The 21,658-nt window shown below is 45.0% G+C and overlaps 1 protein-coding gene across 8 annotated transcripts in view; it reads right to left on the bottom strand.

Annotated features, from left to right (window-relative positions):
- The window catches only part of ADGRB1 (adhesion G protein-coupled receptor B1), a 390,585-nt gene that overhangs the window by 199,789 nt on the left and 169,138 nt on the right, over window positions 1-21,658 (bottom strand). For all 8 annotated transcript variants that reach the window (XM_083621823.1, XM_083621822.1, XM_083621821.1 and 5 more), the window contains exon 3: window positions 15,183-15,341. In XM_083621823.1, the coding sequence (XP_083477949.1) occupies window positions 15,183-15,341 (159 nt within the window). The remainder of the gene's footprint in view (window positions 1-15,182; window positions 15,342-21,658) is intronic.

Raw genomic sequence — 21,658 nt, 5'->3', positions numbered from 1 at the left:
GCATTTCTAGAAGCGGTGACACCATCAATGCTTTTTAACCCCCACCAACCTCTTCCTCATTCCCACGGCATTCCAAGCATAAAGGTATGGTTTAGCTTAGAAGGGATGGGCATCCATGAAGAAGCACAGTAATAATAATAATAATAATAATAATAATAATAATAATAATAATTATTATTATTATTTCCTCAGTCACTCTGGGCGGCTCCCAACAGAATATCAAAAACACAGTAAAACATCAAACATTAAAAACTTCCCTAAAAAGGGCTGCCTTCAGATGTCTTCTAAAAGTCAGATAGTTGTTTATTTCCTTGACATCTGATGGGAGGGTGCAACCACTGAGAAGCCCTCTGCCTGGTTCCATGTAACCTCACTTCTCGAAGGGAGGGAACCGCCAGAAGGCCCTCAGAGCTGGACCTCACTGTCCGGGCTGAACGATGGGGGTGAGACACTCCTTCAGGTATACTGGGCCGAGGCCGTTTAGGGCTTTAAAGGTCAGCACCAACACTTTGAATGGTGCTCCAAAACGTACTGGGAGCCAGTGCAGATCTCTCAGGAGGGTGAAATATTGACGGACAGGTATCAACAAACGAGTTGGGAAGGATAGAATTCTGACAGGCATTGACCAAGTTCTTTTTGGCACTACAGCACCTAACAGGGAGCAGGAGAAGTTCCTCCTTTTATTTCCTACACATAATAACCTTGGCAACCAAGTGCTTGGTGAAGAAGAATTTTAATAATAATTTCATTATTTGTACCCCGCCCATCTGTCTGGGTTGCCTCAGCCACTCTGGGAGGCCTCCAGCATATATAAAAACAGAATAAAACATTAAACATTAAAAACTTCCCTAAAAAGAGCTGCCTTCAGGTGCCTTTTAAAAGTTGTGTAGTTTTTTTATCTCCTTGACATCTGATGGGAGGGTATTCCACAGGGAGGGTGCCACCACCAAGAAGGCCCTCTGCCTGGTTCCCTGAAACCTCACTTCTCTCAGTGAGGGAACTGCCAGAAGGTCATCGAAGCTGGACCTCAGTGACCAGGCCAAGAGATGGAGGTTCTGCTCTGTCCTGCCTCCATGGTCGGAGACAGCAATACTTCTGACTACCAATTGCTGGAAACCACAGGAGGAGAAAAGGCTCTTGCATTTGAATCCTGCTTGCTGGTTTTCCACAGGTTGGCCAATCTGAAAACAGGATGCTGGACTAGGTTATTATTATTCCTGTGGAATGCCCTTCCATCAGATGTCAAAGAGAAAAATAATTATACGACCTTCTGTAGACATCTGAAGGCAGCCCTGTATCAGGATGCTTTTAATGTGTGATATTCTTCGTTGTTGTTGTTGTGGTTGTTAAGGTTGTTGTTGTGTTTTTGCATATCCTATTGAAGCTGCCCAGAGTGGATGGGGCAACCTAGTCAGATGGGCAGAGTAATAATAATAATAATAATAATAATAATAATAATAATAATATGATGATGAATCAATGACCAGATCCAGCAAGCTGTTCTCATGTTCTTACATTAACCAAGCTGCATAGCTGTGGGTGCTTCAAGGAAAATTCCCAACCTACAATATGCAGAGTGCATCTCTTCTCTTGGGGAACATAGCAGTGAGCAGTCCTCACTAAATACTAAATACTAAAAATTATCAAAAAGACTGGCAGAGGGGACATGAAAGAGATTTAAGAGCCTCGGATTTGAGATCTCCGGGCTGATGGCTTTCTGAGATTAATGGACTTATGCTGGGGACTGAAACTGGGAAGGGGTTTGGGTGGATTGGAAATTGGGAACTCAATATGTATATAATATAATTTCCTTTTTGTTTTTCTTTTAATGAGAGTAGGGAAATTCGTGGAAGGGAATCTTTTTCGACCCTAGGGAAACGTACTAAGAATAAGTATTTAAAGTATACCCTTAAAAATATCACAAAATCAAGGATTGTTAGAAAGATGTTGGAAAAAGAAAATTAGGTGGTTTTGGCAGAAATGATATAAAAGATTAAGTAAAAATGAACTGATGAAATTGATGAAAGAGAGAGCGCAAAATTACAATATATTAAGATAAATTATTAAGGTTAAAAAAAAAGTTGGAAGGATTTGCTGAAAAGAAATTTTTTGAACTAGAATACAAAAATGGGAGGTGTGAGGAGGTCAAGGAAATAAGTAAAAGAAGAAAGTTATGTAAAGGTTTAACTTGCTTTTCTTTTTTTTCTTTTTTTCCCCTTTTCTAAATGATTTTTGTACTTTTTCTGTCTTTTGTATTTCTTTTTTCTTTCTTTTTTGTAACCTTCAAACTCTGAATAAATATTATTATAAAAAAAAAAATAGCAGTGAGCAGTCCTGGTAGTAGAGACCAAGGCTAATCTTCTGTGTGTCTGCAAGTATAACACACATGCTCAGCAATATATGGGTGGCTGATGGTTGTTAAAGAGACAAGTGGAAAGACGAAGACAACAAGTTTAATTTCAGTACGGCTTTTGACAAAGTAGCCCCTGATATTCTTGCAGAGAAGATGGTAAAGTGTGGGCTGGGTGAGGTAACAGTTAGGTTAAGGAAGCTTTTGGAAATTTGATAATGTCAATATATATAGATTCTCTTTCTGTTAACAGAACTTCTGTGGTTTCCAGCATGGTTCCTGCCGGTGGCGAGGAAGAAGACAAATTCTCTGGCAAGATCCAGCAAGTTTGTTCAGCGGGAGATAATCCCATTGGCCTTTCTCCTGCTCGGCACCCGGGTTCCACCTGATGAACCGCTCCTAATGACTGATCTCGCTTGCTAATGAGTTGTGTGATTGCTTTCTGCTCCCCTGCTGGCGTGCCTGGTCTCAGCTGCTGTGCCTGTTGCTAATTAAAGCTGATGGGGCAAAAGGCCTGAATTTTAAGAAGGTCTCTATCTTGGGAGAACAAAAACAAAAGCCCCCATTGAGACCACCTGACAACCTGCCCCAAAATCAGAGTCCATTCCCTAGCATCTGGTCTTGAGTTGAACTGGGAGCCTTTAAGGGTCTGTGGGTCACCAGAAGTTTCACAACAACAAAGGTACTTCTAGCCTTGTTGTTGTTGTTGTTTAGTCATTTAGTTGTGTCTGACTCTTTGTGACCCAAGGACCAGAGCATGCCAGGCACTCCTGTCTTCCACTGCCTCCCGCACTTTGGTCAAACTTATGATGGTAGCTTCTAGAACACTGTCCCACCATCTCGCCCTCTGTCGTCCCCTTCTCCTTGTGCCCTCCACCTTTCCCAACATCAGGGTTTTTTCCAAGGAGTCTTCTCTTCTCATGAGGTGGCCAAAGTATTGGAGCCTCAGCTTCAGGATCTGTCCTTCCAGTGAGCACTCAGGGCTGATTTCCTTCAGAATGGATAGGTTTGATCTTCTTGCAGGCCGTGGGACTCTCAAGAGTCTTCTCCAGCACCAGAATTCAAAAGCATAGATTCTTCTAGCCTTAGGTTTCACATTAAATGAGGAGGAGATCCTGGGCCTTCAGTGGCAGGGTGGACATGTGCCCTCCTTTACAGAGGACAGTCCTCTCTTTGAAGGATCTTGGGCAGCCAACTATGTGGAACTGTGAAACTCATCCCTGCAGGAGTCTGTAATGACTAGCAACTTGGATGGTTCTAAAAGTGAATTGTTCAAATTCATGGGCAAAGGCACTGTTGTATCTGAAATTATGGTAGGGAAGATACTCAGAAATGTGCTTCTCATAGAATCCTACAGTTGGTAGTGTGGTGCCAAATACAACAGTTCTTTCCAAGGATATCAGGACAAAAGGAATGAGGAGGTGGAAGGGGAACCAAAACAGTTTTATTAACAAATAAACAGCAGGTATACAAAGCATAACATAAAACATACCCGACAGGGGCTACCCAATCTCCCCTTCAGCTGCCCGGAGCCCCAGGTAGAGCAGCAGGAGAAAGACCCCAACCATCAGTCTCCCAGCATCAGGTCCTTTGATCTGGGCCCCTCCCACCTATGGCTTTTATAGCCCGCCTTGATGTAATCAAGTGCACCTGGCATTACTCATGATTAGCCCAGGACCCTGAGATGGAACTAATACAGAGCGGCTGAGAGTCTCCCACTACCTGCAGCCGGGCATCCAGACAGCGCTTACAACACAGAAGAACCCAAGAAACTCCCGACAGGTGTGTGAAGCACAAGAATCAAACTGGGGATGTTAAAGGGAAAGGGACATGCCACCTAACTCCTCGAAAGACAATTGTCTCCCGCATTTCCACTACAGGTAGGAACCCTGAGGATCATCTAGTCCAACCCCTCTGCAATGCAGGAATATGTAGCTGCTCCTTACAGGGATTGAACCTGCAACCTTGGCATTGTCAGCAGCATGCTCTAGCCATGATAGCTGTGCTCTGCCACCATAGTCAAAGACAGCAAGCTTCTGAATGCCATTTGCTTGAAACCACAGGAAGGGAGAGGGTTGTTGTGCTTGAGTCCTCCATCCAGATTTCCCAGGGGTATCTGGTTGGCCACTGTGAGAACAGAAAGCTGCACTAGATCTTGGCTTGATCAGGCAGGCTCTTCTTATTTTCTTATGCTCTTAGGTATCACTTGTGTGGTATGTATCAAGAATTAAGCTCCTTTGGTCTGTCTAGAACCTACAGCCAATTAGATTCACAAGGATGACCCTGAGTTCTAATTCAGCATGGGCAAAAGTGTCCGATTCAGTTTCTCATTCCTCTTCCTCTTCCTCCCCCTTTATTAAAATTTGTACAACCCATTTCACCTGAAGATCACAGGGTGGTTTACAACATACAAATGCAAAATGAGGACATGAAATGCATAATAATAACCCCCTTCACACAAGCACATTTAAAATGCCCTGGGAAGTTAAGCAGTCAAAGGCCTGGTTAAAGAGAAAGGTTTTCATCTAGTGCCTAATTTTTTCTCCCTGAGGAGAGCATTCCACGAACCAGGAGCCACTGCAGAAAAGGCCCTGTTCTCATGTTGCCACCTTTCGGGCATCTCATGGAGGAGGTACATGGCCTCAGATGAGTCAGAATCTTCCATTCTCCACATTTCAAAATCAGTCACTGTTTTTAACATCCTCGTCAAAATTCGCTGCCAGGTTTCTCCTATCCTACACATGTTGGTATGCACTTTTGTCCAGCAGATGCATTTCCGCAAGCTGTTTTCAATAATATATGCCTTTCATCGTTCAATAATATACACCCTTTAGCATTTACATGAGAGATATTTGACTGAGAAACTGCTTTGCAAAATTCGGAGAAGCAAGGCTTTTGGTGGATCGGTTGTGTTTCGCTTTGTTTATTGTTTTCATAAGTGTGAATCAGGTAGATTCTCCTTTCAATGTGAACTGCAACAGATTCCTCTCTGCCCCCCCCCCAAAGTCCTAGTTCCATTATGATGAGAGAGGCCGGGGGAAGAGAGTTCTCTGTATCTGCTTTCCTCACCCCATGCCTAGAAACATTCCATCGTGCCTCTCCTTAGCTGCCTTCCCTCCCAGCTAAATAATGCAAAATGCTGCAGGCTTTCTTCGTGGGGAAGGTGCTTCACTCCGCCGATGACTGTCAGGTGCGTCAATGTGCCATGTCAGTGCCAAGACTCATTATTCATGTCGCGCAACCTGTGGCAGAAGCCTGATCTGCCACAGCAATCCTTGTGGGGTTTTTAAATATTTTTTTATGATGTAGATCTTGTAAAAGGTCATCTCTCAGCGAAGGAGTATTAAGGCATTACTGACTGACAGCAGGCTTATCCCACGCATAGCACGTCAAGGAACCGTTTACAAGCCCAGCTGATGCAGAAGAACTCTTCCGTCACCCTGAACACACGAGGAAGACACCTCATGTTATCTCACAAGGGGTGATATTTTGGGGCATTTGAGGGGTGGGTGGCAGCCAGCAGCAAACCCATGATCGGGAACCCTTTGAATGCCAGGGAAAACATACGGATCCCCAAGTTGTTTCTGAAAGAAGCGTGTTGAGCGAGCCAGCCCTTTGATGTGCATCAGTTTCGACAGCTGCCTGGCGTGGTGGTGGAGGTGGAGAACCAAGACTGCAGAACAAGGAGTGGGAGCCTCTGCCACGCCTGATCTGCATATATATTCTGAAATGTTAGATGCTGCTGCTTGCCAGACGGCAGCGTGCACCCAATTCAACTGGCTCCCTCACTGCTATCGTTTTCAGAGAGTAAACAGGAGCTGCTGGTGATGTTCTCAGCCCGCTCTGTGGCACCGTCTCATGAAACCCACAGGCGTTGGCACTTTGCGACGACGTGCCAGGGAGCGTGTTGACATACTGTTGCTTCAGCTTGGATTTATTTATTAATTGGCTGGGTAGGTGACAGTGATGGGAATTCACCCTGCTCAAGCACCAATTCAAAGCAGCTTGAAATCATGGTCTTTGCTCCTCAACCTGCGAAAGTCTTCCCATCGGTTGAGCTCAACTGCAAGTTCCCTCTTTGGGGTTAAAAATATGATCTGCTGAAGAATGGATGCTTTTGAATTATGGTGCTGGAGGAGACTCTTGAGAGTCCCATGGACTGCAAGAAGATCAAACCTATCCATTCTTAAGGAAATCAGCCCTGAGTGCTCACTGGAAGGACAGATCCTGAAGCTGAGGCTCCATTACTTTGGCCACCTCAGGAGAAGAGAAGACTCTCTGGAAAAGACCCTGATACTGGGAAAGATGGAGGACACAAAGAGAAGGGGACGACAGAGGACGAGATGGTTGGACAGTGTTCTTGAAGCTACCAGCATGTTTCAAATAGTCCGTAAATTTACTCCAATCTTCTGAGAATCTCTGGTCCCTCACGTTTTGAATTCTTCCTGTTATACAGATGGACTAATTCTGCATAGTCCATCAGTTTCAGGGCAGGCATGTCCAACACGTAGATTGTGATCTGCCCCTAGATCACTGGACATCTGTGGTAGATCACTGGTAGATCACTGGCTCCCCTCAAAGAAGTTCAACAAGTTTGGCTCCCCTAAAAAAAAAAGCTCAACATATTTGCCCTGCACCCCCCCAAAACGGGGCTTTCCTCATCCCTAAAAGAAGCTCAACAACTTTGACCTGAACCCCCAAAAAGAGGGTAGATCACTGCCAGAGTTTTTAACTCTGTGAGTAGATCGCAGTCTCATGGGAGTTGGCCACCCCTGCTCTAGGGCATTGACTGGCAGACACTCTCCAGTGCTTCTGACAAAAAATATCCCCAGCCCTCCCTGGGATTCCCAGGGATCGAACCTGAGACCTTCTACATGCAAAGCAGGTGTCCTATCACTGAGTATACCTACAGTATCGTGAGATGTATTGATCTTTCAGAGGGAGGCACATTGCTGTTCTATATAGCTAGAGTCTTCCTAGAACACACGCCCTTCCTATTTTCTGAACTTTATGTGTATTTTGGGTGTGAAAGGTTTAATTATGACAAAAAGTAAAATACTGTTTTAGCATCACATACTGTGAGGAGGCTGTTTGGAAATGTATATTCTGAATTGAAGCAGGGGTGGGTGGAAACTGCTAGTTCTGCTGCATAACTATTTTAAAAAAGCATTTCTCTGCTGTTAATTTAGACTCCAGTGTGAAGTCTGAATTAATTAGAAATGTCTTCCGGAACACTGATTATTTCGCCAACACATGAAGGCTTGAGGCAAGTGTCTGCCCACTTTTCCAGTCGTACTTCTAATGCATTTAAAGCCCACCTTCTCTCCAAGAATTAACAGGGCTTTCTCTCCTCCATTTTTTCCCTCACAACAACCCTGCGAGGTACGTTATGCTAAGACAGCATGACTGACTTAAGGTTGTGGGATGTGAAACACAAGAGCAATCAAGTACAACATTCCTAGAGTGAACATGTTTGCACATGGGGAGGAATGTTTGTCCAGCCAGCAGGTAAACTTCCTGTTTCCTTCTGGGCTGGGACAGACTTCCTCTGCATGTGACTAGAGGTGGGTGTGGCCTCACCTGTGCAGGTAATGACAAAAGCACAGGGCAGGGCAGCCATCTCTCTCTCTTTGACCACATGCATCGAAGAAGCAACATCTTAGCCAAAGATGCTGTCTAGGCTTCCAGCCAAGAGCGGACAAAGGGTCTGTCTCCTTATGAGATAGTTTCCAGGTGTATGTTACTTTTCTAAGCTAAGTCTGCCTTCTGGGATCTGATTGTGAACAGAATGTGAGTAAACTCTTTTTATACTTTTATAGAAGACTGTGTCATGTCTTATCTTTTATGAGGGAATAAGGGGGAAAATACCAGAACAGTTATTATAGAGGTTTTAGGGAGCCTGAGCAAACACATCTGCTGCAAGTTTAAAAGGGGGAATGTTACTCTGCTAAATTGTGAACTTGTTAATACAAGTTGGAAAGGCTATAATCAAACAATATATCCCTGAACAATATGCATCCCTGAACATTCCCACAAAGGTCTCCTAAGAAGCAGTCCTGTCCAACCCTAAACAACTGTGCTGTGACAGCTGGGGAGGTTGAGAGGTTCTGGCTATCAACGTTTGGACACCTGATTGCTCCAAGGCCCTCCTGATCACATGGGAACTACATTTTCCATCATGCCAAGGGCATGGACAAGCCCTGTAGCATCCCAGGCCTAAAGGAGCATGCAACTGGTAGACTCTTATTCAGACTTCGGTTTGCTGGAGAATTTATAGTTATTGTTGCACAACAGTAGGGAGGGAGAGGGGGGAGAAATCCAGTTCACTTTGCATTTTAATGTAAAGCTCACTAACTGCTGCCTACGGAAACATTACACAAACAGAAACACGGCTGTTCTTAACACGGCTGTTCTTAACAATTACCACTGTTCAGATGCATATATTAAGGAGGAAATGCTCATGAAATGCACAAATTAGTGAAAATATCATTACACAAATGCATCCTATTAGGAAAAATGTGCTTATCTGGAGAAAATTTGCTAAAATACTTGGTTTTTAAAAAATTAAATCACAAACGAATGCAGAATTGTGGCGAATGGAATTTTGGACTGGAGAAATGAAAAACTGATAATAATGGAAATGGACCAATTTCTCCACCACTTCATACCTGTGACATCAACAAGGTGTGCCAAGTCTCGGATGCTAACAAGCAGCTGTAGACCATGATCAGATTTGCTTTAGACCACTGTCAGCTCTGAAGGACCCCTAACACCAAATTTGATGCTAAACTCCAGTAAATGCAGATTTAGAGCAACCCTTTTATGGGAATACCTGTGATTCCTGCATTCCAGGGTGTTAGACTAGATGGTTCTTTGGGCCCCTTCCATCTCTATGGTTTTATAATTCTGTTAGGTAAAGGGACCCCTGAGCATCAGGTATAGTCATGACCGACTCTGGGGTTGTGGCGCTCATCTCGCTTTATTGGCTGAGGGAGCCGGTGTACAGCTTCTGGGTCATGTGGCCAGCATGAGTAAGCTGCTTCTAGCGAACCAGAGCAGTGCACGGAAACGCCGTTTACCTTCCCGCTGGAGTGGTACCTATTTATCTACTTGCACTTTGACGTGCTTTTGAACTGCTAGGTTGGCAGGAGCAGAGACCAAGCAACAGGAGCTCACCCAGTCATAGGGATTCGAACCACCGACCTTCTGATCAGCAAGTCCTAGGCTCTGTGGTTTAACCCACAGTGCCACCCATGTTCCTAATACAATGGTACCTTGGGTTAAGTATTTAATTCGTGCCGGAGGTCTGTTCTTAACCTGAAAGCGTTCTTAACCTGAAGCACCACTTTAGCTAATGGGGCCTCCTGCTGCTGCCTGAGCCCGATTTCTGTTCTTATCCTGAAGCAAAATTCTTAACCTGAAGCACTATTTCTGGCTTAGTGGAGTGTGTAACCTGAAGCGTATGTAACCTGAAGTGTATGTAACCCGAGGTACCACTGTATTCTACAAATTCTTTGGGAGGGCCTGCTCTCAGATCCCAGATGAGAATTTGCCAGATTTTCTCCTTGCTTTCCACCAAACCATGCCTTCCTTGTCCACTAGACAAAGTACACCTCTTCTCCCCCCCCCCTTCACATAATGGGCAGATGATGTTAGTTGCTGGCTGCTGAGATGTGTTTGGCCTGTGAAACCGCTACCTTGGTCCACGTCCAATAGATGGCAGAGGTCTCCGTGTCTGAATTAGCAAGGAAGGGATCGCTGGGTTCTTTGCCTTGAGCAAGCAATAAACAGAAATTACTACAAACTCTGGATGCTGTCCTACAGACTGGCTTTTCTCTCCCCCCCAAAAAACAACAACACCACCAAACTGGCTGGACGGAAAGAAAAGACACCAGCTGGGGGAAAGGAAAATGGCTGTTGTTAAACCTGAAGTAATTCTGTTTTCAATCTGCAATAAACAGTAATTCTCACCAAGACCCTGGAGGCGTCAGACTTTTGCCTATGAAGACACTCGGAAGCCGGTATTTATATGCAAAAGCTAACGCCACCTATGAAATGCTAGTGCCCTTTATTGCTTTTCTTGGGTTGGAATCTGAGGCTGCAGAAGGTGTTGGCTGGTCTTTGTTTATTTCTTTCCTCCCTTGTGGTTGCCACCAGCTGGTAACTTCCTTGGGGCAGAGACCTGACAGCATGACACACTGGCTTAAATTCTGGGTGGGCACTGTGCCCAATACGTGTTTGCAGCCTGGGGCAAATTACAGTGTCGTATGCCAGTCCCTCATTCCCACACAGAGAGGGTGGCTGGAACAGGAACTGAATCTCAGTTCAGCACTGCAGAAAGGACAGCAGCTTTCACTGCGTCTGAAAACACAGGGCAGGAGAGGGCAATTGGTGGTCCTAATGGCTGTGCTATGCCTCCACATTTGGAAATGGAGGCAGTGAGAGGTTTTACTTTCTTGGGCTCCATGATCACTGCAGATGGTGACAGCAATCACAAAATTAAAAGACGCCTGCCTCTTGGGAGAAAAGCAATGACAAACCTAGACAGTATCTTTGTTATGTACTGAGTTGTATATTTCAATCTTACAAAGCAGAGACATCACCTTGCCAACAAAGGTCCGTATAGTTAAAGCTATGGTTTTCCCAGTAGTGATGTATGGACGTGAGAGCTGGACCATAAAGAAGGCTGATCACTGAAGAATTGATGCTTTTGAATTCTGGGGCTGGAGGAGACTCTTGAGAGTCCCATGGACTGCAAGAAGATCAAACCTATCCATTCTGAAGGAAATCAGCCCTGAGTGCTCACTGGAAGGACAGATCCTGAAGCTGAGGCTCCAAGACTTTGGCCATCTCATGAGAAGAGAAGACTCCCTGGAAAAGACCCTGATGTTGGGAAAGATGGAGGGCATCAGGAGAAGGGGACGACAGAAGACGAGATGGTTGGACAGTGTTCTCGAAGCTACCAGCATGAGTTTGACCAAACTGTGGGAAGCAGTGGAAGACAGGAGTGCCTGGTGTGCTCTGGTCCAGGGGGTCATGAAGAGTTGGACACGACTAAACTACTAACCAACAACAGAGGGAGAGGGAACTGCTTGGAAGACTCTGTTTAAAGTACAAAGGCTGGGATGCCGCCGTTCCTCTGGGGAAATTGAACTGGATTTGGAAAGGGAGCAATTGATTGTTGCTCTGATGCTACAGAAAACCAATGCCTTAGCTATTCTGTATTATGACACAAGTAGATGAGGTTCTCCTTTAAGCAAACAAGCAAACAAAATAGAAAAGGGAAGAGGAAGAGGACCACCCCACCCCACCCATCCTGGAGCCGCTGAAAGAATTGGAAATGGACACAGGAGGAAATATCAAATCTCCCTCCTTCTGCACTTACAGGTGCATTTGATTCATTTTTAAAAAATAGGATAAAAACCTGCATGAGATCCAGATCACAAACCTCCCGCCATCTCATCTAATCCTGGCCCTCAGTCCCATGCCTATTTGGAGAGCTGATAGAACACAGATAGAGGCGAGTCAATAAGGGGAAACTTTGGCAAGGATCCCTCTGCCCGTCTAGACAAATTAGTCAAAGGGAATGAAAAGATGAAAGCCTAATGCAGTGGAAAGTTTCCATTTAAAGATTCCAGCTACAATATGATTTAACTTTATGGAAATGCCAAACAACGTGTGAAATCATTCTAGTCCTTCCAAGGCTCAGCCTTTTCTGTTGCATCCCTGACTCTGCTAAGGAAACAAAAATAAAATAAAATAAAATAAATTCCTTCCAGTAACACCTTAGAGATCAACTAAGTTTGTTATTGGTATGAGCTTTTGTGTGCATGCACACTTCTTCAGATACGAAAGCGCATACCAATAACAAACTTAGTTGGTCTCTAAGGTGCTACTGGAAGCAATTTTTAATTTTTTTAAATTTTGTTTCGCCTACGGCAGACCAACATGGCTACCTACCTCTAACACTGCTAAGGAAGTCTACTTTCCCCTTCCTTTTGAAGAGTGTTATAATTTCCTTTTTAAAAAAAAATAGACACACCAACAACTTTTACGTGCCTTCACCAACATGGTGCTCTCCAGAAGTTTTGAACTCACCAGGGAGATAGAGAGAAACTTTTTTCCCTCCTTCATAACACTATAACTCATGGCTGTCCCACAAAGCTGAACGTTGGAAAACTGAGGACAGATAAAAGAAAAGGACTTATTCATGTAGCATATGGTTTAACTGTGGAACTCACTGCCACAGGATGGTCACCAACTTGGATAGCTTTAAAAGGAAACTAGACAAATTCATGGCCTCTAGCCTCTGCAGTTGGAAGCAACAGTGCTTCTGAATAGCAGTTGCTAGAAACCACAGGAGGAGAGAGTGTTCTTGTGTTCGAATCCTGCTTGTGGGTTTCCCGATAGAGGCATCCGGCTGATCACTGTGAGAACAGGATGCTGGAGCATATGGGTCATGGGCCTGAGCCAGCAGGCTCTTAATTCATCATCGCCGCTATTTCCACAGGTCTATGGACAGTCTTATCCTCTGGAAAGCTGTTGGGCTGCTTGCAAAACCAACATTTCAAACTGAAATTTGACAGAGATGCAATTTCCACAAAGCTCTGTTATCAGTCCAATCAGCCAGCAATATTCACCCCATGGCCATTAATTAATGCAAGTTTTGGGTGGACATTTAAAGGCTGAAATTCCCTTCTCTTCTGTTCATCTCTTGTACATGTCTTTTAAAGGTGAAGCATCTTCGTTTTGTGATTCTAGGGAAAGCTGGAAGCCACAGGAGGGGGCAGTGGTCTTGTGCTCACATCCTGCTTACATGTTTCCCACAAGTCAGCCACTGTGAAAACGGGATGTTGGACTAGATCCAGCAAGCTATTCTTGTGCTCTTTATGTTCCTGTTGCCTCTGCAGCTGATGGGAGTTGTAGTTCAAAATATCTGGAAGGCACCAGGCTGCAGGGGAATGGACTGGTCGGAAGGTCTAATCAAATGTATTTCACTGAAAACCACAGGAAAAGTTGGAGATAAAGGTATAATTATAATCAGCAAGGCTCGCTCACATTAGCCTTCCCATAGTAGTTACTGTAATTTGTGGGAAATACTGAAAATGAGCTAGGCAGTGCCCACATACCATTTCTCCAGGCCTGGTACAAACTTGTAAGATGTCCCTCCTTACCATTCCACCACGATCTCTTGCTTGTTTCAATAAACGGGGGGATTAATTGGCCTCATTTAGCTCTCATTTCTGGCTGCTTGATTTGCATTTATAGGCAGACATAGCAGTACAGCACGTTGCAGAAATGTCAGGATGCACAAAAGGCAAACGCTCTTTAGACCAGGGATGGGGAACCTGTTGCTCTACAGGCATTGCTGAATGACAACTCCCACCGACCCTCACCACTGGGCATGCTGGCTGGGGCAGATTGGAGCTGGATTGCAAAAGATTCCACAACTCTGCCTTAAAGCAGACCACGGTAATGTGTCCTATTCACCAGAATCTGATAGTCTTTAAATAATTATTTTCATCTGAGGAATGTTGGAGGTTATGTATAAGGGTGAGTTGCAAATTCCCTGTTGGTCCCTGTTGATAACAGGGGCTCTCACAGAATCATAGGGTTGAAAGGGACCCAGGGTCAGCTAGTCCAACCCCAGAAAAACTTTCTGACAGTAAGAGCTGTTTGGCAGTGGAATAGACTCCCACAAGAGGTGGTGGACTCTCCATCCTTGGAGGTTGGATGGCCATCTGTCATGGATGCTTTAGCTGAGATTCCTGCATTGTGGGGGGTGGGGTTGGACTAAATAATAATAATAATAATAATAATAATAATAATAATAATAATAATAATTTATATCCCGCCTTCCCCAGCCGAAGCTGGGCTCAGCGCGGCTAACAACAATAAAAGTTACACAGCATTCCAAAATCAATTCCTTCTAAAATCAATTCAAAATCAAATGAATGGCAACCATTGGGCTAGAGTTCTATGAGGATTACCAAAGGAGGGGGTCAGACTGTGCCTTGGCCAAAGGCCTGGTGGAACAGCTCTGTCTTGCAGGCCCTGCGGAAAGATGTCAAGTCCCGCAGAGCCCTGGTCTCTTGTGACAGAGCGTTCCACCAGATCGGGGCCACAGCCGAAAAAGCCCTGGCTCAGGTTGAGGCCAGCCTAACCTCCATGTGGCCTGGGACCTCCAAGATGCTTTTATCTGAAGACTCTAAGTTCCTCTGTGGGGCATACCAGGAGAGGCAGTCCCGTAGGTACAAGGGTCCTAGGCCGTATAGGGCTTTAATGGTTAAAACCAGCACCTTAAACCTGATCCTGTACTCCACTGGGAGCCAGTGCAGCTGGTATACCACCGGGTGAATATGATCCTGCGGCGAGGACCCTGTAAGGAGTCTCGCCGCTGCATTCTGCACCCGCTGGAGTTTCTGGGTCAGTCTCAAGGGCAGCCCCACGTAGAATGAGTTACAATAATCCAGTCTGGAGGTGACCGTCAGGTGGATCACAGTGGCTAGGTCAGGGCGAGAGAGATGACCCTTGAGTCCCTTCCAGCTCTTAAGATTCTATGATTCTCTCCCCCCCCCCCACCAACACACCCCAAAATCACTTCTGGGTGTTCCTACCATTCTCCACAGCAAATTTGGGGCAGGGTGCACGAGGAGATGAAAGGGAAGGGAAACTTATTTTGTGCAAGCAGAAGTCTTTGTGCCAATGTGATGATTTCATTGGACACAACCCACAGTCTGGTGCAAACCTTAATAGGGCCTGAATGTGAGCAACAGTTCTGCACAGTTGTCAGGATCATGAAGGTGGTGAGCTGGAAACACAAGCCACTTACGGTTGCAAGCTTTCCTGTTGCACAGCCGGCCTTCTTCTAAGACTCCCTCGCAGATGATGCCATCGTCCGGAAGGGGCTGGCAGGTCCGGGTGCGAGTCTGCAGGCCTCCTCCACAGTCCCGGGTGCATTCTCCCCACAGCGACCATGGGTTCCATCCACCTGAGGACCAGCCAGGGGGAAAGAAAAAGAAAAGCCTCAGCTGCCATGCTTTGAACTTCAAGACACGGCCGCCCCCGCCCCCTCCATATTTGTGTGCTTCACATATGCACCAGTGTCATTCAGAAATGGACCCTCCATTTCAAGACACTATATTTTATTTTATTTTTTAACTATAAATTTTATTAGTATTTTCCACACAACACGAAAAATATCGAAAAGCGACAATACACAAAACACAAAAACCAACATTCAAAAAAACAAAAAAATCCATATCTTACAAGTTAATAATATAAACACTAAAAAGAAAAACAAACATTGACTTCCACCAATCCCACAGCACCCCCTTTATCTCTCATTGTGTCTTCCTGTTTTCCTTATCATCTCTATCCTAGCATCTAGATATAAATCCCTCTTTCTTATCCTTTCACTTCACAAGGTTATTCCAGACTCAGCCAGATTTCTGTCCTCGAACGTTGGCTTTCAAGGTATTCATTTAGACACTCCCATTCCTTTTTCACTTCACTTTTTGGTTTTTGTCATATTATATCTGTCAATTTGGCTAATTCTAAATATTCTGAAAGTCAAGACACTATACATCATTGGTGGGTAACGTCTAATCCTCATCCTAGCTGAACTAGTGAAGCACTGTGGTTATTCATTGCAAATGAAACTGCCCTCTGCAGATGCTCAGAGGAGCTCTCTTCGCTCTCATTTCACCATGCGCTCCCAGGCTGAGTACAGCCCATCATTGGATGAGGCCTATATTTTGGAGACTACCAAGTGATGGGGAAAAATATGATGACGATGATGATGATGATGATGATGAACCTCTAAATCTATTCTGAATTTCAATCCAGGTGAAATCCAGTGACAGATCTAGTCTTGCTGTGGTTCCCTTATGATCCAGCAACAGCTGACGACAACAAGAAGGGAAGAGTCTGAAAGTCACATTTGCTGCCTTCATGTATAGCTGAAATTGACAAACTCCCTGGTTTCATTCAGAATCCTTGCAATCAAAGATGGGAAGTTATTATTGTGGAAAGCAACATTTGTTTTCTTAAGAGGAGGCGATATCAGAAGACCAAATGACCGCCTCCCCAGATGCACATGCAAACACTTCTCATTCAGAGCATTTCCTCCCAGCTGCTGGCTCAGAATTCTCCCCAATTTTCTCTTCTTTTATTTTGGCCTTAAATGGCTGGTAGGGATGGGAGCGAGGGGAGGGGGAGATATGCCAACTGCCTGGCTGCATTATTCAGCCCTCTAGGCGATGGGTGAAAATCCAGTGCTGCCACCCTGCTTGAGGAATAGTTTTTAACTCAGCATCTGTGTCCACCAACGTAAGAGAAGGAGAGGCATTTTTGTGTTATTCTCCCTTCCCATTGTGTCCCCTGCATCTGTTCCAGAGCATCAGAACCACTGGGTAGAACAGTGGGAATATCTGGGGGTGGGGAGTGGGAGATAAAAGTGGGCAGTATCAGTGGGTCTAGTTCATTAATTTTGTTGAATTAATTAAACTAAATAGTTTTAATTGGATTTTGAATAGGTGTGCAATTAATCGTGACTCTTTTGAATTTAATTGTGTTGTTATCTTTCTTGGTGGGTTGCGAAATCTGCTCTTCTGAATAATGCTCTCTTTATCTCTCTCTCTACACACACACACACACACACACACACACACACACACAAAATTATTTTTTCTGTTTTTTACTTTAGGATATTCTTTTAGACCACCTTAAAATGTCAATGATTTCCCTTCTTCTCTTTCCATGGTTCATTTTGCATATCATAAATCCCTGCATAATTTACATAAACTAGACCATTCAGTATTCCATTATTGGGTAAAGGTAAAGGGACCCCTGACCATTAGGTCCAGTCGTGGCCGACTCTACGGTTGCGGCGCTCATCTCGCTTTATTGGCCGAGGGAGCCAGCGTACAGCTTCCGGGTCATGTGGCCAGCATGACTAAGCCGCTTCTGGCGAACCAGAGCAGCACACAGAAATGCCGTTTACCTTCCCACCGGAGCGGTACCTATTTATCTACTTGCACTGTGACGTGCTTTCGAACTGCTAGGTTGGCAGGAGCAAGGACTGAGCAACGGGAGCTCACCCCGTCGCGGGGATTCGAACCGCCGACCTTCTGATCGGCAAGTCCTTGGCTCTGTGGTTTAACCCACAGCGCCACCCACATCCCATATTCCATTATTACATCCAATAAAAAACCTTGTTTGCGCTGTTGAATTTATCTTAATGCTGCCAACATTTTTCAAATGTACACAATTTCCTCCTATATATTCAATAAACATTTCTCAATCTTCTTTTAAATGTTCTTCTTGTTCTCTTATTCTATACCTTAGATCCGGAAGCTGTGCATATTCTATCAGTTTAAGTTGCCATTCTTCTCTAGTTGGGACCTCGCTCGTGTTCAGTTTTTTTGAGTAAACAAAACACGGGCCACCACTGAATAATGTTTTCTATAGGGTAGGGTCAGGGGCTCTGGAGATGAGTTTATGGAACCAACTGGGTGGCTGCCCAAAAGAGTTCAAGAATCATTGGTTTAGATGGTGGCACCGGAGGAGGCAGAACTGCAGAAAAATGCCTCCCTTAGGTAGTGCTCATCTGTTGCTTTTGAAACACCCCTCATTAGTCCCAAACAGCATGGTCAATTATCAAGGATGATGTTGAGTTGTAGTCTATCAACATCTTGATGGCACCAAATTGACTTCTCTTTCATTAGCAGATGCCTCTGCAATGTTCTAGGATCAGAACATTGGACTTCACCCTACACAGGTCCAAACATCCATTCCTTGATTGGAAACAGTCACTTATTTATACTAGGGCTGCAACTTTTAACCTATAGGCGGTGGCTAACCTTTTCCCACCCACCCCCAGGTGTGGCTGGACTACAACTCCCATTATCCTTGACTATTGACCATGCTTGTTGGGGATGATGAAAGATGGAGTCCAACAACCTGGAGATGGCAGTCACCATCTTAAAACAGGCATTCCTTGTTCACTCTGAAACAGGAGAGTTCATAAGGAGAGGTTAAACGTCTACCTAATAAGCGTGCTTATAGCAGAATCAGCAAAGTTACTTTGAGGTTCCTTCCAACTTTATGATTCTGTTCTTCTAGGAGGGCTTGACCCATCTAGGACAGCGTTTGCTGCAGGGTATGCATCTATCATCAAAAAACAAATGATTTCCCCCACGCTGCAAACTATAGTTTTAGAAAAGTGAAAAAGTATGTAAATTTCATTGACTGCATTGATCATCTACAATTTGTTTAATCAGGCAAGAACCCTAATTTTGACTAGAGACTGAAGCGTCTTGCCTCCCAAATGTTTTGGACCAGGCTTCCTCAACCTGGGCCCTCTAGATGTTTTGAGACTACGATTCCCAGAATCCATGATCACTGGTCCGGCTAGCTAGGGATCATGGGAGTTGTAGGCCAAAAATATCTGGAGGGCCGAAGTTGAAGAAACCTGTTTTAGACAGATGCCCTCCCCAACACCTACCAATTTGACACCTCTGTAGGCCAGCTGACCATGTGCTGAATCACCACTACATCAGCTGCCTACAGGATTTTACCACATAGTTATACCTAGGAGAAATGAAAGAGGCATTTGTTCAGACTGCTTTTCACAATGGATGGACCTGATCCCATGTTCCCAAACTTGCTTGCAGATTGGAATCAGATTGCAACCTTTGCTGGATTTTGCAAGGCAGTTTCAGTGTGCAAAGAACGCACACACAAAAAATTACATTTTACATTTAGAAAGCACACATTAAAATGTTTGGATTTTGATCTCCCGCCTTTCACTCCCTTTAAGGAGTCTCAAAGCGGCTAACATTCTCCTTTCCCTTCCTCCCCCACAACAAACACTCTGTGAGGTGAGTGGGGCTGAGAGACTTCAAAGAAGTGTGACTGGCCCAAGGTCACCCAGCAGCTGCATGTGGAGGAGCGGAGACACAAACCCGGTTCCCCAGATTACGAGACTACCGCTCTTAACCACTACACCACACTGGCTCCATGTGTATTTTATGGGGGAACACAATGTGGAAACTGAAATTTTATGTAAGAAGTGTGCACAGAATTCGTACAATTATTCAGTTTGAATGGCCAATTTCTGTGCATTCTTTCTAAAAAGTGGGATGGAGCGGGCTTCGGACTGAGTGATGGAATTAGGCCCTTCACACCATAACTACTTATAATACCCATATCCTTGCTTGCTCCTTGATGTGAATGGGAGAAGGGGTGGGAGGATAAAGGAAAAGGTCTGACTTCTGAACCTGCGGGGAGCCTGGAACTGAATATCTGGGGAAAGGCCATCTGCTGAGCAGGCAGAAGGTCACAGGTTCATTCAACTCTCAGGATATCCAGGTAGGACCAGGAGAAATCCATATCTCATGCCCAGGAGAGCTTCTGCCAGGCATTATAGACAAAACTGAACTAGATGGCCCAGAATATCCACAGCTTCCTACATTCAACCAAAGCAGCTTTAGGCTCTATCCAAAACTGGCATTGCTACTCATGTACTGGAGAAGAGTTGACCTTCAAGAAACCTGAAGGTCTATTTCTCACTCCTTGAAGGTTGGTTCCCCCCCTCCCCGCCTGAACAAAGACTTCTCTAATGGCACGCACAAGCCTTGTCTCTCCTACTTCCCGACAGGAGATGGATTGTGTTTCAAGGCCATCAACGTCTATTGACATAATGGCATCCCCTTAATGTCTCACTCAGCCCGATCGATAGCATATCCGTAACCAGACACGCCGGACTAGGTGAGGGCTAATAAACTCTTCACTCCGCGCTATTAAAAGTCCTCTCTGTCCTCCTCCAGTGGGTGAGCTGGGGAGGGATGGGGGGCAGGAGCCGGCTCCAGGCCCCACACAGCCATTTTGATAAGCGGATGACTTATCTGTCTAAGCCCCCCTTTTGACTGGTGCTTAAGCAAAACGCTTAATTGCTATGATGCATTAAAAGGCAATTTCATACTGCAGCATTAAGCAAAACGCATTTCTGCCACTGGAGCTGACTGCCAATCAGAGAAAGGCCCCTCTGCTTAATGATGGGTTATTTAAACAGCCCCATGTTTTACGACGCAATCCATTACGATATCATTAAAAACCATAAAGAGAGGTTTAGTTAGGTGCTCCGACTTGCTCTGAATGAATTAATAGATCTCCTAGAGTTGTGGGCTGGGTGAGCGAGACCTGGCACAAATTCCTCCCAGTTGCCTCCGCTTACTTTCCCCTTCCTACTGCCTCAGGTTTCCGCCTACCTTCTAGGGACAACCAGGTTGGTTCTTTTAAACATCCCATAAACTTGAAGACTATGACATGGGTTAGTGGTAGGATGAATGTGGAAGCCCAATTCATAGATAGGAACACCAGAAGAGCACTGCTGGATCAAATCAATGGCCCGTCTAGTCCAGAGACAGTGGACCATCCCCCTGTGAAAAAGTTTGCTGACCTCTGGCATAGTTAAACTACAGAATTCGGTACAAAAGGATGCAGCACCGATGCTCATTGGCTTAGACGGGTTTAGTGTTTGGTGCAAGGTAGGCCAATGTAGGAATCAGGATGTTAAACTGGCTGGGTCTTTGGTCTGATTCAGTAGGGCTCTTGTTTTTGTTGTAGGGCTCTCATATTACAACATCCTCCCCCATATGAGGCGAACCGAGCTGCAAAAACAAAAGCAGCATCTAGAGAAGAAAACAAACAGTTGCTATACACATAACATTCCCCTGTTGTTTCACTCCCACCTTTGGAACTACCTGCCACTGGATCTACCAGTGCAAACCTCTGGTTGCCTGTTTTCCATGGAACTAGGGCTTCTGCTCTACCTTGGCTGGGGAGAATTGTGATGCGCTCTGATACCTCCAGGAGTGCCTTTGTCTCTGTCTTGGACAAACTTTGAACCTGGCTTGAGTTGTTAACTACAGCAACACATGCAACAGCTGAGTTAGCAAACTCCTGAGAGTACCTATTGGGTGGCATTCCCTTTGTGACTCTCTCAGTTTTCTTACGGAGTCTCAGCATCTTGTGCTACGTAAGAACATGAGGAGAGCCTGCTGGATCAGGCCAATGACCCATCTGGTCCAGCATCCTGTTCTCACAATGGCTGACCAGATCCCTGTAGGAAACATACAAACAACAGGACTCTCCTCTCCTGTGGTTTCCAGCCACTGAATGCAGAGACAGAACGGTCACTGACTGATAGGCTTCACAGAATCTGATCCCCCTTCCTCGCAGCTGGCAGCCAGAAAGGGAAAACAAGAAGTTCATACCAAGGTTTTTATTTCAATAATCACAGAG

The sequence above is a fragment of the Podarcis filfolensis genome, assembly GCF_964270895.1.
Source record: "Podarcis filfolensis genome assembly, chromosome: 7".
In the NCBI taxonomy this organism is placed as follows: domain Eukaryota; kingdom Metazoa; phylum Chordata; class Lepidosauria; order Squamata; family Lacertidae; genus Podarcis; species Podarcis filfolensis.
The sequence above is the reverse complement of the archived record's forward strand: the minus strand, read 5'-3'. Positions and strand labels throughout refer to the sequence as shown.